Source organism: Bombus terrestris, chromosome 7 (assembly GCF_910591885.1).
Source record: "Bombus terrestris chromosome 7, iyBomTerr1.2, whole genome shotgun sequence".
Lineage (NCBI taxonomy): Eukaryota > Metazoa > Arthropoda > Insecta > Hymenoptera > Apidae > Bombus > Bombus terrestris.
In genome coordinates, this window is record NC_063275.1 from 13,305,913 (window position 1) to 13,325,570 (window position 19,658).

The window sequence follows — 19,658 nt, forward strand, 5'->3', positions numbered from 1 at the left end:
GGCGTCAGAACAGTTCGAGAATCAAAATCTGCGCACTTTTCGACTGCCGACTGATCGATCCAAGATGGCGATGAACAACAGCGCCACGGTACGGCAGTTTGCCTTAAGCAGTGCGAGGTGTAACGTGTGTGTGTGCGCGCGATCCTGACGTTTTTCGCCTTGATCAGCGGTAAGTAGCCTTTATTTGCGAGTCGTGCAACAATAGTTATATAATTCCTGAACCTCGTCAGTTATGTATACTCACCCATTGAACGGCCTTTGGCGGGAAATTGCTTTCTTGGTGGGAAACGATCGAGCAACTGCTTGGTTGGAGATGATCTCCTACGCACGTTCGTGCCACCCTGCTAGCATTACTGTCAACTCGCTCTGTTTATTTTTACCACGAATTGAAGCCAATTACAAGCCGAGCGATAGCCTAATTGAACGAAATTACACAAGTTCCTTGTTTAAAAGAGAATCTTCCAGTCAAGATTTACATGAATTTAAACACACCGATCGATTCTTTACGAAAGTCTTTATAAAATGCAACAGACAGATCAACTCTGTGCAGACAATATTCTTATGCGCGTAGATTGCTCTTTTGACTCACGTTCCCGGAATATTTCTTCGAAATTAGATTGTGAGGGCATAGAATTCCTGCCAAGTTGTCGTCTGCTGTGTCGATACTTAACCTCACTTTGCTCACTTAACACGATGTGCTGTCAAGTTATAGACGCTTTCGAGGCTAAGTGGTCCTTGAATTCGGATAGTCGATAATGTATAGATACAATGCCTTTCAGTTTCATTGTCTAGCGCTGGATATAATAGAACTTTACTTCGAAATTTATACTTAACGGTCATTTTCTAAATTCTACCAAAAATATTCGTACTTGCTCTTTATCGATATCATGAAAACCATAGAGTCAGTCGGTGTGTATCAAACTTTAATATGAACCACTGTGTGCTATGAATGATTAAAATCAATGTCGTAACCATAATGCCTGCGATAAATTATTGTTTCGTACGGAGGGTATTGGAAGAGCATACTGCAAAGCACGTTTTATTTCGCATGCGACTCGACTATCGATAAAAGAATAATGGGTCGAATGGCGAGGGTTCTGGCCTCTGCAGTTTGGACGTGCTCATGCTTTAATACGTTATGACACGATCTGACGCGTTTGTAACGAATCAGCCGGTCGTCAGGACTACCGGCTGAGTAAGATTGCGACCGTGGCATTCCAATGGGAAATACGCTTTGCGGGAGTCGTTTAGATTCACGTGAAACTGGTTTTAAACACGTGCGTACCACGCGGTCTAATGCATTTCACGCATCTCACGCATTCGAGCACGCGCCTGTCGCTCATGGTGAATCGTTATACGCACACAATCATTTGAGAAAGTACACTTTGTCGGTGACAATGAATGACTCGTTCTTGTCTGTTTCCGTTTTCTCTGGAAATGGCATTACTTGCGCCGGTGAGCCAGTTGGAGATCAACCTCCGTAGCAGGTTATTTTATAGCATTTCATTGCTTTTCTTTCATGTGATATATGTATACATATGTATTTATTATATGATACTCAGTATGTTTAAATATTTTTTTCTTCTGTAGCTAACTCATGTATGTATAGTTCATTCAGTTTCACATTGGTTATTACGTCCTTTACGATCGAATGAAAGTGCTGTTGCGAAGAGTATCGCGCTTACATTCGCGTTCAATTAATCCGATGACCCATGTTTAGTGAAATCCGAATACTACTGGTCAATGCCTAGTGCAACAGTAATTTCTATGATTACTACGCTGCTTGGGGCCCCATCGTGATTGAAGTAACATCGCCGGTACCCCGGAAAACCAGTTTCAGCGAGAGATCATCGTGTCCCGTTATTTTTATTGAATCGTATGCATTGCGTCAGTGCCATATGTCGCAGCCGATATCTGCACTATGTGTCGAAAGGTTTACATATACTTTCTACGATTTTCACCGAAATCGGCCTTAAATTCGGACATTACTAAACACGGCTGTTATGTCTTTTAACTTTTTCGACGTATTCATTTAGATTAAGTATTACTAGTTTTTTTACCAGCTATTATCGGTATTTATCGAATATTTTCTTTCCTTAATTTCTTTATGATGAAATATTTGCATGAATAAACTAGAAAAATATGTGCATATTTATTATATATGCTAGAAATGATGTCTATTTTTTTTCTTATTGTCTTTAAAATTTTGCACTTCTTCCGGATACATTATAAATTGCCCATTATTATTCTATTTTAAATGTTTATGTAATAAATGAAGGCAGAAGCAAGCGTGTTTAGTTATTCCCTAATTAACTAAATTACCAAATTCATACGTGTCATAAACCACGTTGCCTTCGTCGCCATTTCTTAGATCAAATTCTAGCACTCTAAAATTAGTCTACTGCAATTCTACACAAGAATATTCTTTTTGCACATCACGTTTCACATGCACATCACATATATCGTCCTTACCTTCAAGATTAAAGTCCATCTTAATTAAACACTTCCTATACTCCTCCAAGTCTCTAACGGCTTAGATCTATGAGCTTGCGTGTTTGTCTAACCGCACTATGCATATATTCTGCTCCATTCGATCTGATAGACAAACATTTTCCCCATCGTATAATTTTCATTTCTAATTAGAAGCTTCCGTGACTCGAATTATCGTGATTGGATCCACCGTGAAATTCTCCGTTAGACTGACAATCTGGAAGCTTCGTCTTTATCATTGATTTAATCGTATATTTCAATCAGTGATGCCAATTAACGATGCTTTTTCCTGCAAGTTTTATTTCTCCGTAGGTCGGCACATATTTGTAGCTTCAAAAGCATGGTTGGTTTCTTTCGGAATTTTCACCGTAAATGTGCTTTCTTCCCTTTATCTTCTGCTTGTCGCGTTAGAAAGTTGAAAACGCTACTAATGCGTCGGTAGACACTTCCAGTGCATTAATTGGACGCATGTCGCTCACAGCGATGAATGGCTCGAGATAAACTAGTGATTACAAGAAAAAGTGGTACAAGTGACGAAGTATATAGTTTGAGGAAAATATAGATAAAATGGATCAAATATTAAGGCACGTTATTATTTTAGTATTTAGTCATGAAAGCTTGTGGAAATTTATACTAAAATCTTTCTATTATTATTCAAATGATTCGTTGGTATATACTGACGAAGAATCGAAAAAATTATTGCAGAAATATAATTAATTATCGTTAAAAAAATCAAGTAATGTTTTATTACTGAAAAATAAATGAAATACGTGTTTAGATCTAATGGTGGATTTTAGCTAAAATAAGTTGATCCGTGAATTAAAACAAAATCTGGTATCTGTATGGTATGGTATGTCTGGAATCTCTGATAATATTGCAGTATTTCTTATTGTATATATATTATTATATATTAATGAGTATAATATCTTTGGAAACGCATTTGAGAAATTACAATAGTCAAATAAAAACAATCCAAATTTAAAGAAATCCAGTCCGAAGTTAGAATTATTATTAATAATCTTTCGATCACGAAGTCCCCGACGTATGGTATCCTCGAGAAGAAACACAACATTTCAGAATATTTCTATTTTAGAAACAAAGTGAGAATAGAAAAAATGAGCAGTTTCAGAGGCCGAATTCCAATGAGGAACGAGTTCGGCAAAATGACTTTCGATCGCGAATTAATTCCGTCCTCGGTTCGCTGAAGAGGGAACCTCATGGTTAACGGATTTGGTAGGAAGGTTATATCGGTAGACTATACGAGGACTTGATTGAAGTCGTATCACTCATCAGGATCGCAGATGTGTATTTAAATCTTGAGTTTCATCGCATTCAGACTGTGACAGCGCACGGTATATTGTAATTGCGTTAAAGCTGCGTCAACGCGTGCGCTCTCATTACTGAGATTAACGATGTTTTAATTGCGCTGGGAGGTATTTAAGGTTGCGTCCGCCAGTCTGGCCTCTTTCCGATGAGCTTAATTGCCCTTTTCTGCCTCACGCTCTCTCATCTTCTATTCTGTCGATCTTTACGTGTGTGCAAGATTCTGACTTTCAGAGAAACTAGGCGACGTACGCACGTGGAAAATCGTTGAAAAAGCAGACGAGCGTGATGATCGATAATCTACAACGAGCATGCGGATAATTAGCTTAGCTTCGAAGAGGAATAAAAAATATCCTACAAGCGTAGAATTTGATAAGAAATTCGATAACGATATGTGTTCTCTCAAACGTAAAAAATTCGCGACACTCGAATGCCAGCACGGATATGCGCAATTCTCGGATTTTTATATTTGCTACCATCTCGAACCGGTTGCGACCGACACAACGACGTCGTTCGAACCGCGATCGTGACCCGCGAGCTGTGTCCCCGAGCATCGGTGGCCAAGACATCGCCAGCCAAGATCAAGGCCGTAGATGCCGGTCGCGGTGAAACTCTCCGGCGATTCGCAGGGCGAGCGTAAAATTCGCGTGGACACGAGCCGGAGCGGTCACGAGCGTGTGCACGCCGTGTATCCGCTAGACAGACAGAGAGAGAAAGCGCGCAGATTCGCTCACGCGTGCACACAGGTGCGTGGAGCCAAGGTGAATGCGCCTTGAACGCCGCTGAGCACCTTCAGTCGTATCTTCTTCCTCTTCACATCAACACTGCAGACGGTGTATCGCCGGCTCTGCGCGCTCGCGTGCCGTGTTTCCGAGACGTCGTTGCTCGTTTCACGAATCATCCTTTGATCAGGCCAGCCACCGAGAACGCTCCTGTTTACCAAACCTGTCGAGCATCCAAAAGTGGGATCGGAGAGGAAAAGAGACGTATGGCGAACTGCTCCACGAAACCGTGATTCAGCTTCGATCGTTCTTCGTTTTATATTTAGAGGGATCGACGTTTTTGTAATACATGGAATGCTCGCGTGACTCGAAGATTCTCAGCAAACGCGAGGCAAACGGACACAGAACCGATAAAGGTTCAATGTGCGAATCGTCGACCGTATGACTTTGCCGAGATCGTACGATACGAAGTATTTGATCGAGTTCGATACGAGTGAGCTTTAGACGGCAGTGTCGATAAAAATGTTCGCGAAACGTCGTGTATTCCTGTGAGACGAGTATCTCGGGTCATTAGAAGTTTCGTGACGGCCAGAGAAGTATGTAGTTCGTAACTGACCTAGCTTGATGAATATCGAGTGACGAGTTGATTCGTTGAGGCGCTGACGAATGTCGGCTCTTGACTCGCATTAGCGTATCCTTTCGCTCGCTGTTAATTAAAAGCGTCGTTAGCCCTTTGCCACCAACTGACTACACGAACTTCCCTGTAAACGTGTCTCGAAAATGATGATTGATAAAGCTTTCGAACGGTGAAGTCTGCTAGTGTTTTTGCATTGCAAATTGAAAACGAGAAGAAGAGTGGACAGAAACTGTTTGAATGCCTTTTTCCTCGTATGGTGTTTCATTGGTCTATGAAGCAGCAATTTTTTCATTAGAAGTGATAGTGGATGCTGTTTATTAGTGTTACAGTTTGAGAACAAGATTTTCAAAATAGAAACACTTGGTCAACGACGAGATATGGGAGAGAAGCTCTACCATGGTCGTCGTGGCTTCATCGGCGATTACTGTGGTTGAGGATTTTTCCAAAGACACCTTAGGAAGGTACAATATGGTCATATATTTCATATGAAATGTCTTAACTAAATTCTGCAAATTTAAACAGTATTTAATTTTCTTTTACTCCTTATGTACTCTATAAATCGTTTTACAATTAATATTAACACAGTAGTCTTTATGTCTTTTAGTGAAGCTTTCAAAAAATATACGGAAATGTTCGATACTGTTAGAAACATCAGCGTAGCCGACATAATCGTTCGTATTACCATAGAACCGTAACGCACGGATGTTTTCAGTTAAGGGTTAAAGTCCTGCTCGTGTTACGCGGAATTACACTAATGTCCCCCTTTACCCCGATAGGTGCACGAAATCTAACGGACACGACGATCAGACTAAAAAAGCCGCACTTAACGTTACGCGAGGTTCTGCGGTCGGAGCTGTACTGCAAGAAACAACGTTATTTCACGGTATTGTTGCCGCGTCGCGCGAATAACTTCTTTCGAATGACTTCGAGGTGACCGTCTAACCATTCTAACCGATCTAAACTTATCGTCGATAGAAAAACGAAGTTGAATCCTACGTGTGCCTCGACTCGAAAGCATTCCATTTCACGCGAAATTGTTTTTATTGCTCGTTTTATCGTCGAAATTCAAACGACAGGAAGCAACGTGGACGAACGTTTTTTAGGTCGGTGAAATTCAACGATCTTTCGTTTCTCCATCGTGGATAAACCAGCATGCTATTCCTTGGTAGAACGATCGAAAGTATACTCGATCGCGTTCTTTAGTCACGATCTCACCTGAAATCGTGCAGACGAAGGTCGCCACGAACTTGGCCTTCCACGTTGAAATCGTTCGTTTATCTGTTCGTTCGTTCGTTTGTTTGTTCGTTCTTTCGTTCGTTTGTCCGTTATTTCGTTCTTTCGTTCGTTTGTTCGTTCTTTCGTTCTCGCGCGTATGCACGCTCGTGTTCCTCATTTATCGGTCTGTCGCTCAACCAAGAAGCACAGAGCCGATAGCGACTCCGAAACATCGATCGCGGCGCCGACGCGCCAGTTGATTCGACCTTCCAAGTGCTGTTGCCTATTTCTTTAATTGTTTGCCTCTTTCGAAATCGATGAGTAACGGTGTATACGAAACAGTAATCTGTCGACTTTTCTTTCGAGTTCGATTACTCCACGGGAGTTTACATATTGCATCAAACGCGTCATTTGTCACTGAAAATCCATTCGGTACGCGAGAACGTTTGAGCACTCGTTAAGGCTCGTACTCGCTAGTGAACAGTTCAAAAACATTGTTTGCGCACAGCGTTTGCAAGATGTTTGCAAATATTTTTGTATCCACACTACGCGATATCACTGTGTTTCGCAAACATGTTTGCGAACTATATGTAGTCAGGTGGTAAATAGACGACGAACTGCTCTTGAACTATGGCTATAATGGATGTGTTTTTTTTAGCAAACTGTCGTTTTGACGAATGAAAATGTCTGTTAGTCATGAAGTCACGTTAAAGTCAGAAAATCGAGGAAAATGTACTTATCATCTTCATATATTTCAGTTCATGCCACTTCGTCAGAAAAAGCATTCAGCGTAACCATAGCCTTATCCTCCACGATTTTCGTTGAAACCACTGGTTGCTAAGAGCAAGAAGGGGAGAATTATTTGTTCAATACGAATTGCGCTGATACGCATGTTTACGCAAAATCGATGTACGCGAAGCCCATCGACGAAGAATCATTGATATAACGCAGATTTAACGATTACGAGCGGGTTAGTAGGAATGTTGAATGTGCTCGATAATTTCTCGATCCTTAGTGTTTTTTATCATAATTTAACTGGGTCTGCTCAAACTAGTCTGTACACTTTTTGCTTGAACTATTTAAATATCATTTGCTAAATGAAGAAATTACAGTCATTCAATCGTATGAAAAGGAATTTGTTGATTTTGATTTATGTATTTGCTTATTGACTTTATTTTATGTGTCGTGAAACGCGAATAAATCTTAGTTGTTGATACGCGATAACTTCTCGAAACTTACGAATGCCGTATATCTTGATATGAAAATGAAACTTTCAGATACTTCATTGTTATGAGTCTTTGTTAGATTAATTGGAGAAGTTTGACATTAAGCGAATTTCTAAGTTTTGAAGACTGAGAGTTGCGTAAGCAACTTTCAGTCGTAGTTTCAAGGAAGTTTCTATATAGCCGGAAATTTCTAAATCGTAAAAAGTTGTATAATATACCTGGTTCCTTTTCATCTGAGTTATATCGCTTTACAATACAAAGTAAAAGAAAAAGGAATCGGAAATGATACAGGTATAACGATTACCCTACAACCTATTAGTATTCCGTGCCATATCCGGCACAGAAACGGTTTCCTGTCCGCTTGTCTTCTCCCATCCGTTTCCACGATTTTCCATTGATGGAAACATGATTTGCTGCATGTACGCTTTGATATCGAAGGAGGGAAATGTCGAAGATGGGAAGGAACGTGTGAACGTGTTGGGCAGAGGAAAGACACACAGTCAATTAAAGGAAGTACACAGTCCGGAACGAACGTTGCTCTGCGAATCGTCGCAGTTCTTGGTTACATCCGCGCGAAGCCGAATTTAAATTGTCTTCTTTCGCTTTAATCTCCTTATAGGAACTCGAAAAGTAGATTGGATCGAACAATGGATAATAAATGTTTGCGCAGAAATGTCTGACATAATCGCGTAATAAGACTTTTAAACAGATATCGTTTCGGTTTCAGTAATTAGCTTGAACTTTTCGTTCCTGGGTTTTGTTCGAGTGGTATATGAACGTAGAAACATCTTTCATCTCCCCCCTTTGTTTTCATTGTTAACACGTTCGATTCGATTTCTCCGACTGATTCAATATCTCCCATTCAGAATAGAGTGCATAAAGAACGAGGAATATAGTCTCTTCTCGCCTCGTTGATTAATATTTCCAATAGAGTTTCTCCATTGAATATTTGAAACCGTCGAGACTTTTTATCCAGAAATTTCTCTCTGCAACTTGTTCAGCTAATTGCTGTTTATCGCGTGCGTATTTCATCGAATCTGCCTTATTCTTAAATCGTTCAGACAAACATCGAGGAAGTTCCAGATGCGTTCGAGAAATTGGTTCGAGGGAAGGCCCCTCTATTTATTAATCGACTGCCTCGTACGTTTCACTTTCACCGTAAAACTGCCGCCGACAGCTGGTCGCAAATAATTTCCGTGCCCTCGTGCATCCATAATCGTGCGGATGTCGTTTAAAAGCGTACAGACGCCGGTTATAAAGAGGCCACGAGTGTAATCGAGCGAATCGTGTACGAGAACGTCATTACTTTCTACCTTTGCTCCTTCTTCGATGTGAAACATCCGTAAAATTTACATTCAAAGTGGAATTTCGAGGAAGGAATACAAGTCGTCAAACGCAAACGTATACACCTATAAGTTCCTTACATAGAAGTTGACCGTGAGCAATAAAGTTCAATGCGTAGGTGAAGGTCAAGGAAGGGTCAGAGAGATTGGGTATACTATGTGAGAAACGTGTTATGCTTTGCGATACTGCTTCTTAGAGTTTTCCGGAACGTTATATAAGATTTATAATCTCATAGAACGTTGTTTAAGGAAATATGAGATTATATTTATCGCGATGTTGATAACGCTATGCAAGTCAGACCCGAGCAACGTCGGTAGCTAATATGTCCATGGGAGGCTGTTAGAATATCCCGTCTTTTCACAGGATGAAGGACGAAATGCTTCGAGAGACGGTCAAGGGAAAATTTCAGTAGTAAATTCGTCGACATTGGTAAACTTTGCTTTTCCGAATGTAGAGCTTGCAGTGAATAAGTAATACTAAAAATCTTGTAAATCGATAACCAGTGTCTCTGTTATCTTGAGCGAGAAGCGTATACGAGAAGAGTATATGTACTGAATTAGCCGAGTGTATAATGCAATAACCTCTTATAACGATACGCAGATATTATTTAATCACAGAGACTAAACAAGTCTTTAATATGAATTATTAGTCACAGAGACTAAATATGTCTGTAGTCCCAGAGTCTCTGCGACTAGATAATACACAGACGAAATACAATACACAGATTAAGTTTCTAGGAAACGTAGAATGGAGTTCGAAATTATCTCTTCAATTTATCATGTTTTAAACGTTGGGCGCTCTCGTAAGTATCACCGACGGTGAGCTACGTGAGCTTTATTTTCATTCTAGATTCACCAAAAAGTCGATGGTTCCGCTGCTGTGACCTCTACTCGTGAGTTATTTAAGTCTCTACCGTTACATCGACTAGGAAATGGCTGCACTGTGGTTTTCGGACGGCTTCAGACTTTGTTCCTCTTTGCTTGGTGGAACTTTTGTTAGTTAGTTCTCAGCTGTTATTATGTTTTCTGCTATCTGGTGCTCGTTGTTTAATCACTCTTCTTGCGGGTGAACGACACACGGAAAGATTAAAATCCGTGACGAAACGAAAGTCAACGATAGTAAATCTTTTTTTGGTGTTCGGTCGCCACGAGTGGCAAGCGTAAATAAAACGTACTTGTCATTCGGAGACAAAGGGGTGGGGAATGGTTGGAGAGGAAGTCGATACGTTTTCAGGACACGTATTTTATACACCAAATAATCTGATTTTCTACGATCAGACATGAAACTTCGTGGAGTATACGGAGCCAACCTTCTTCCGTAGATCTCGCGTGTCTTCATTTATGTAAGATACCCGGCTTCTTTCTCCTTTTCTTCTTTAACCTTGAAAATATTATCGCAGTATCATATCTCCTTCTTTATTACCGGAGATTATAGTAACAAACAGCAATTGCATGATAATTCGAATATACTTGGTGATTCCTCGTTTGATGGTGATTGATACGCTATACATCACGCTGTGAATGAAATTGCGAATAGTATCGATCGTGAGTCGAGTCAGGTTATGTTTTATCGTTGCTCTTTATTTACTGTCACAAGATTCCCTGAGAGTAAAATTTCGAAGTAATGGAATTTCGACGTTTCTTTTGAGAGATTTCATTTATATCGAATGAGGCTGCAATTCCTTGATGATGGTCGCCGTTTGCGTACCGCAGGAATGTGCGGTTACATAGAATGCAAAATAATCGCCTACCACCATTTAATCCTCTTTCAGAACGAAAACTTGCGGGGCTACGTGGCGTATGTACGAATTAGCATACGACGTTATTTCATACGTCAAACCGTGTAATTCTATTGTTCATCGTAAACGTTATACCATAGGAGAAATTGGCTCGCGTCGCCATTCATATTTATTAACGCATCACTACTGATGTTTGCAAACTTGTTATCATTTTGCAATTTGTATCTACATTGGTAGTAGTAAACTCACAAAAATATTTGCACACATACCATAGAAAATCTTTATGTGCAAATAATGCTATATACAATATTTTGAAATTGCATTAGCACTGTAACGTAATACACACGCGCATAGATGTCTATAAATGTTCGAATACTTTCGTGATTGTGTGCACACTTACCTTATCTGTACTTTGCATAACATTGGTGTCTGATAATCGTGAACGTTCCAATTAACTGATTAATCTCATTAACAATTTGTAAATGCTTATTTTTACAAGATGTTCAATCTATCATCTACACTTTGTACGCTTTTTGACTTTATATGTATCATAATTGAACCGTGAAAATCGTGGCGTGAAAAATTGGCTGGTTTGGATTAGGTGATTACGATTATCGTAATTATCGTGGAGAGAACGAATGGATTCTGCTTACTACGTTATATGCTAATCGAAGTGTCAAGGAACAGTGCGTGCCGAGTACTTCCGGCAGATAAGTAGTTGGCGTGGTCGAGTAGATGGAATAGCGAGCGAGGGGTAGTCGTTTAATTGAATCTCCTTTCTTCGAGAGTACACGCTTCTTTGTTAACCCTTTCGTTACTTGAACAATAGGATTAAGACACGAACTCTCCCTATTGTGAAACGATACTCCGAAGAAAAGGTTTCGTTCAAAAATATTTCAAGGCTCTAATAAGTTTAGCGCAACTATACCGTTTGCATTATATGTTACAGTATATAATTGGAGCAGGAACGTGTAATATGCTTCAAAAAGAAAAAAAGTTATGATATAATAGACTTTTATTCTTTAAATTAATTTCAGTTGCGGTAGAGTTGCGAGATAACAAGAGTTACGTGTTAAATTATTCGATTCGCCTGGAAACTTTTGATCTTGATCAAAATCCTGCGTGTAGTTCCTATGTTCTTTTTATATTCAAAAGTGGTAAGATCTATACCGTTTCGTTTACGCGGTAAATTAGTAGTCGCGAAGGAAAATTAATCTCGAAAGTATAGATAAAAAACGCTGGGATTATTTATTTATGAAGTTTTTAATGAACAGGACGAAGTTAATTGTTATTGCTTGCTTATGAATTATTTATTCTCTTTGTAATAGGAGTTAAGTTATATCTTTTTTATTTCGTTTCTTTATATCGAGTATAAGTAAAGTTTACGTATTTTCCACGTATAACTTTCATTTCAATATAAATTTGTTTCTCATCAAATTACTCTCTATCATTAATTACATCTTCCTTTCTCGTTCAATATGGACCAGGGTACTCCAAGAATTCTCCAGTGACGTAATCGAGACATTTTTTATCCTTCACCTAGACCATGCCAGACTCTCTAGAGATCGATTCTGTTCTGTACCATCTTCCATATAGTATACTTGTTTCACGTTGCGTGGGCTGTTTCTATTTAAAATTTAATACGAAAGTATCAGCTCTTACACGTCTGCTATTTTGTTTTTTAATTGAATTGTGATTTTACAAAGTGGAATAAAAAGGTCATTATCTAAATATTGGAATCTCGATGAAATCTTAACTTATTTCAAAATTCGAAATTAAATAAAAGTAAATAAATTTCAACACTTTTTTAAATACTAATTTAATATAAATTCCAAAAATTCATAAAAGTTTGTCACTTGCATTTCCTTCAAATAGATCTATCGTTATGAAACTCCAGTTCGTTCGAAACATTTGTTTGAGGAGCTCGAATAGTTCACAAAGCGTTCGATCACAGCATTGCGATTCAGCAGTTCCGAGTTTCGAGATAGCATTCATCTTCCGCGAGGCATTTCGACGCGTGCGACGGTCTGCGTATAGACGCGCGTTTCGGAGATACAGAGGCGCCGTCGCAGAAGCGATTCGACGCCAGGCGTCGAGTCAGTGTTTCTTGCGACGTCGTTCGTGCAGTTCAGCCACGTGCTTCCGGTTCTGTGCTTCCGTTCGCCGTAAGATTTCGTGTGAGATTGTGATGCGTGTTCCACTGAGTCGTTCGACCTTCTTACGTGTTACGTGAATGTCCACAACGTGCAAGCAGACGATCAAGAGGAAGTAAATACGTAGTTTCTTTGTACAAGCCAATCCCATTAATTTGTTTCCAACATTTATCTTTCGACGAAATTTAATTTTACATTGGATCGCGTTATTTCATAATCAAATATTGAATATTTGAATTATGAATTGATATATTATACAAATTTGTTTCGTCCAAAATGTAGATTTAATATCAATCGAATGAATTAATAAATTACTTGGATATCTCTGATAACGAGAGATCACAGATAACAACAACGGCAGTCGTATCTCGACTAATATTATGATTTCCGTACGCGAAACGACAAAGTATCACGAGATCTATTCCCTGCCCTGACGAGACGATGTAAGGTTAATTTGTTTTAATGAAGGCTAGTTTCTGCGAAACACCGCGTGAATTGTTCTACTCTACATAGCAAGTGTTATGTGTTAACTCTATCCTCGCAGGTTCCAGCGGTTTTTATGGATTCGTTCTACCATTTTCTAGATCGAGATATGGGCTTCCTATGTTGGCGGAGGGCAGGGTTTTTTCGCCCTAATGTGGGATACGCATAATTTACATGGCGAACCGCGAAATCTGCTTTCCACCCTTACAATCCGCTTACATAATCACGTGCTTTGCACAAATCATTCAAACTGGTCGCGAAAAGCTGTTTCCGACACGTATTATCGACCGTATTAGGGAACGATCCGGCCGTGAAACAGTGGAAAGATCGCACAGGGGATGCGAATCGACAGATTGGATTTGCAGGGGCACGAGCGTCGCGGTTTGTATGCCTTCGTTGATACATGCGTTGCTGTTACTAACGCGTCGCTCCCCAGCGTACGATAACGTTCCAACGATGTACCGTGTAAATTCGCTTGTACCCATTTTGTATAAAATTTTCCCGAATTGTTGCGTCACTCCGGAAATTTGTCAACGTCACAACCCGCCTGAAAAATTAAATTAACACGCATCGACCGGTGGTTACGATGGTTGTGGCTTGAAACGTGCAAAATATAAAATATTTTGTAAGCTAAAACGAGAACAAAATGTTGTCGTCAACTATTTTAACGAACAAAACTTCTTTATACGGTGTAAAATATTACGTGTTCGTTGGAGGTGCTCTAAAATGCTTTCTAAAAAGGCTAATACAGATGAACGATCGACGAGACATCGTGCCTTTTCGCGATGGCGGTAATTTACGAGTCTGGAGGTTTATCGGACGACCTCCTAAGCTGAACTTCATCCTCTCTGTTCAATTCTCCACACGACTATAGAGAGCGACGGTTTGATAAATCACGGCGAGCTACTTTCGCGCTTTATCGACCACGTCGGGGCTGATTCGTCCGCGAGACAATGGACGAGGGCGGCGAGGACTCGTTAGAAAGTAAGGGTGCCGCATGGACGCGTTCGAGTAAGCTTCGATATACCCCAAGAGCAAGGCCACGCTTAAAACGGGTCTTTAAAGAGAAAGAGCTTTGCTGTTTTGATGAATATTGACATCGACTATGACTTCAGTAAGATATTCGTAATATCGAAAAATATGTGTAGCGGTTTACGAAAATATATGAACACTTGCCATGGGAAACTTATATTTTATTATTTTAAGCGTTTATATTTATTTATTAATAACAAATTATTTATTATTAAACAAATATTTATTGCAAATATGCACAAAGTTATATGTTTAAAATTCCATTATACAGCATAAGTAGTCATCTTAAATATGTAAGTGTTAAATTTGGGCTTCCTCATTATTGGAGGTTTATTAATATAATGAATAATCCACTGATATGTATTAATGAAATTTCGAAAAATTTCATATAATACACGAAGGATATCTACAGGAATTCAAATACTTTTTCGTGGGCCGATGTATATTGAAAGATATGACCGAAAATGTATGTAACAAATGTATGTAAAAGATTTAGTTTCACAAGAAATTGTTTCACATGTATAAAATGTGAGGTTGAATGAGAAGAATTAACCCGTGAACAGACCCTTCTGTGCTCATCCACGCTCAGAGCTTGCTGGCAATTAAAAAATCCATGATCCGTGCAGTTTGTAGGCAGGGGACTCGGTAAACAAAAGGGCACCGTCAATTGCGCTAGAGTGAATGGCATGCCACGATGCTGACGAATTACGTTGTCATTCTTCCTTCTGTGCGTACAGAGGCACGATGATGGTTAATCTTGGATTGACAGGTTGATCTTCTTCCTTCATACAAGTAGTCCCATGAATGTCGAATAATGTAGCAGTGTTGAGGATACTTGTGGTAGATGAACGGATAAATCGATAGATACTGTTGAAACAGCGATTGGGAGTTAATAATGTTCGCTATGGTAGACTTAATCTGAAGTAAGCCAATTAATTTTTAATATGGATTATTTCTGAATGATAAAGACGACGAGGATAATACGATGAAGCAATTATAATAATAAAAGAAGATGTATCGAAATGTAGTTCGATGGATCAGCTTGTGTAATCATTTTCCTGGTCTTTTTGTTCATCAGACAATGGAAATAGCAGCAAGCCAGATCTCGTATACAACCACTTTGTAAAATTACTCAGGAAGACGACGAGTATTCCGACTTTGTCCTGGCAATGTTCCTCCCTTCTTTTCCCACTTTATCGTCTCAACGATTGGGAAACAGTCCTACAATATGCTTGCTACTTTTCTGCTTCCCACGATCTTACGCTTCCCACACGCTCGACCCTGCTTCTGCAATCGCTGCTTACCTCGTCCGAACTTGACGAACAACTTCATACATTCTAGCAGCCTATCTAATAATATCATCGCCACATCTTTCACCCACTTTCTAGCAATTCTTTTACCAAAACGCTAAAACTCATTATACAAGTGTTGTTATACTGAAAACTTGCCAAATTGAAGTTTTCTCGATGATATCGTTAAGACAAATCTCGTCTAATATAATACGTCGTCGTGTTACAACTGACTTTCTAGAGAAGCAATTTTTTAAGCGTAACAAGAGATCGGCCGATTTGGCTCGCTTTCAGTCTTTCGAAAGTGATTAACCTATTTGCATCCAACGTAGCTCGAGAACGTTCGAAGCGATCCGCGATAGTACATCGATTTTCTTAAAAAGCCAAACTCATCGTGGGGAAATTCTGTTTCCATCGAAGACATCGTGAAAATAGGAAACTCTCAAACGTGTTAATCACGCGAGTGACACGCATGCAACAACGAGTTTCACGTTGTTCGTCTCGTAATCGACTCGCATTTATTTACCAACCGTTAATGTAAACGCGCAGTGAGATTTACAAGGAAACGAATGTCTCGTGACGACACACACGGTCTTCATCCGGTTAAACGAGGCTTTCGAGATTTCCCGGAGGCGGTAGCCTTCTCGAGGAATTCGTGTCGCGTGAAAAAGGAGGAAAAAGTTGTCACTGGCTGGCTATCTTCTTGAGTAAACTCGCACCGGTACCACGAGCTTTCGGGTCAAAGGTGAGCTGCTTGAATACCTCCATTACAGACCGGGTAATGGTTCCTTTACTCGTGCATCAGTATGAAGAAAGCACGCCATACGGCTTTGAACCACGAAGAGACCGGATACTACCCTTCTATAAATCGCTATGGCGCTCCATGCAGGTAAACGTACCGAATCGAACCGTGTCCGACGCCGTGTCCGAGGCCGTTGGTCCACATCGTTGTAATATTCCGTGACTAGGAGAACCAAGTTATCCACCTTATTTCAAGGTGGTCCGAGAAACAGGCTAATTATTTTAACAGAGAATTTTACGAGTATGTGGTTTTTGTGCTAGATAGGTACGTGTGGTGTTTTAGAAGAACTTGGACTGCTCGAAGCTTCCAGGTATAAATCGTGTCGGTAGATAAGACGCAGTCACTAGCATCGTATCTTTCTTACCCGAACTTTCTGACGAAATATCGTGGAGAATGAGTGGAATACTTAGGGACAAGTTTTGAGCTGAAGACACGAGGTTTGTGAAGTTGTGAAAGTTTTGATGAATCGGTTTTAATTAAAGATTACTGCACGATCAGGTTACGTTTCGATCGTATATCTGTAATTACGTGAAACGACATAACGTATAATTTCATAAGACGAACCCCAAGAATAAAATTTCTATATTTACACGAAGAATTTCTAATTTAACTATCGAAAAAAATGAAATTTCTGACGTTTCATTGGGTCGTCTATGCGTTTTATTAATGGATTTATTAATCAGAGAGGAGGCACACGTATATCGATTCTCCGTGAATGTTATCGAATAAATTAATCGGACATTTGAATCGCGCATACGTAATAGTGTCACGGTGGCCGTCTGGACGTCTGAAAGCCGGAATTACGAACGCAGCGAGGAGCCGAGAAACACCGATAGTAAAGGATCGTGGACTGACTCTGGCATTAAACGCCGCCAGTCGGCATCGAAAAGATGGAGGAATGACCGGGCTTTCAAAGCCGCCGAGAGATTTTTAAACTTCGCTCTTTGTGTCTTTGCTCCTTGGCTAGGGGCAATGCGCTTCAGGAGCCATAGAACCGTTCCATAGAACCGACCTGTTTTTACCTTCGTTCAAGAATACAAATTAAAGAGCGTTTCTCTATTTTTTTCTCCTTTCAGCGACGTGTTCATTTCTTCTTTACTTTCGTTATCAGTCTAACAACTGCTCTATATGTTGGCCTTGGTAGGAAAACCTTTTTTACACCAAGCTTGTAATATTTGATAGTATCGATTTTCTGTACTTTTTTGCATTTGAAAACTCTGCTATATTTGCATCTGGAAATTCTACCTTTTGGGAATTAAAGAGTTGGGAATTAAAGAGTTTGCAGTAATAAAGGGGCAGCTTCGATATTAAAATTTTATTTGTAGCGAATATTTAAACGTGGAAAAGTTTATTACTATGGATATTAGTTGACTATGAATATATGACACGCTTGAAAAGGTGGTTTGATTGTGGTTGATCTTCGGTTGGTTGTTGTTGGTTTATTCAAATTACTGGAAAGTAGAGCTATTTCTTTATCACAGTACCCCTTCCATTGGAATTTTATAAATATTATATTTTTTGGAATTGGAAATTGTACATCTTCTACGTACAATATATCATAGATGAAGGTCTTTGTGTTTTTCCGTGTGTCTATTCACAAATCTTGCTTTATAAAAATTATAATATATCGATCTTGATCATGTTGAACATTTGCTGTTTTGAAAACAAATAACAATTGGACGCATTTACAATGGGAGGCCGTATATGTGTATCAAAATACGTGGCATTGTTACTCACTGTTCTTTTGCGAACGAAATATCGATCGATAGTTTTGTTTGGTAAATGCCGACTCCCCTTAACTAGTATCTAATTATAGTCGTTTAGAGTCACTTGTTACGAGAATAACGATGAGTTTGCATAGGTCGTTATAGGACGGTAAACGTGGTGGAACAATTTGTGGACGATTCGCAATTTCCGCTCAATAAACGCACTTCCCCATCGATTTCGTATCAATTAGCCATTTTAATAAGTAGACGGTCAACGTTTATGAATAACTGGCAGCGCGCTGCTTGGTTTGCGCAGCGAATTACGTACACTAAGAACCGACGGCTATAAAAAAACAAAAACTTTCATCGGTAAAACTTTCGTTCCATTTACCCATTATTGACAATCGTGTCTGGTTATTGACTCTCATACAACGTTATATTCCGATGTAATCACCGTTTAGTTCGCTACTGAATTCTTTGTCTAAGGTTTCTCGTCCACTACCTTTTCTTTTAAAAATCAAATTCATACATATATCTCTTTATTCAGATGATAAAAACGAGAGAAAGAGAGGGATTAATAAAGATGACTTATCGTACAGCTCCACAAGAGTTTCTATGGAGTTCTACATGATAGAAAGAGAGTTTTTCCTCTGTGAACAAACTCGTTAAAGTATAAATGGAATTTTCAAAAGATTTATCGCAAAAAAAAGAACCGACAGCTGTGAGCTTCAGCTTTTCCGAACTTCTACAAAATCCGCTTCGTTTGAAAAGCACGCGGATTCGTATAACCTGTCCAATCGTCGATAGTAAAATTGCTTGTTTGAGATCGAAATACAAGGATCACGGCGTAATTAAAATGAAATTGGAGTCGAATTGTTTGCCTGGTAACGAAAGCCGAGTAAACCCGTGACGGAGCCGGGTGAAACGTAAGCGGAACAGTGCTGAGAAATTTAGTTTCGATTATATACCACGAAGCATCGATAATCGCGTGGCTAAAATTATACCGTGTTTTACGTCCTGTGTTTTGTAATTTTACAGTGCACTTTAAACGTCTCGCCATCTTTTTATTGCCATCGCGTTTCCAACGTGGGTTTACGACCATTTTAAAGTATAACACGAATCGTCAACGATTATTCGATCGTTTTTCTTAATTAATTTCATCGTCTGACAGTATTCTTCTCTTTTTTTGTAACTAAATTAAGTTACATCGATCTTGTACTTTTTGGACTTTCATATTTTTTATCTCAATAAAGTTGATTGTATTTCACCAAAGTAAAAAAAAAAAAAAAAAGAAATCGGCTGCACTGTCTTCGATTTTGAATAATTATCGTTTTGGCTCCCTTTCACTGGCAATTCTTTATAATTTTTTTCGAGTCTCGAAACTGAAAAATTGCAAATAAAAGGGTCGACGATATGGCTTCGTAAAAATACCTAACCGTTGTTCGTTGTCAACTGCAACAGCTATTCATAGCACAGACATCGATACTCTTGTCCGCGG

General features: G+C 39.4%; 1 protein-coding gene across 5 annotated transcripts in view; it reads left to right on the plus strand.

The window, feature by feature from the left end:
• Window positions 1-76: 76 nt before the first annotated feature.
• The window catches only part of LOC100651445 (WD repeat-containing protein 47), an 80,028-nt gene continuing 60,446 nt past the window's right edge, over window positions 77-19,658 (plus strand). For 2 of the 5 annotated variants that reach the window (XM_048407801.1, XM_048407802.1), the window contains exon 1: window positions 1,423-1,487. In XM_048407801.1, coding sequence (XP_048263758.1) covers window positions 1,438-1,487 — 50 coding nt within the window. In that variant the 5' untranslated portion in view covers window positions 1,423-1,437. Of the gene's footprint in view, window positions 170-1,422; window positions 1,488-5,553; window positions 5,634-12,790; window positions 12,964-19,658 lie in introns of those variants that run through there. The other 3 variants (XM_020863753.2, XM_020863751.2, XM_020863752.2) reach the window with 3 other exon arrangements.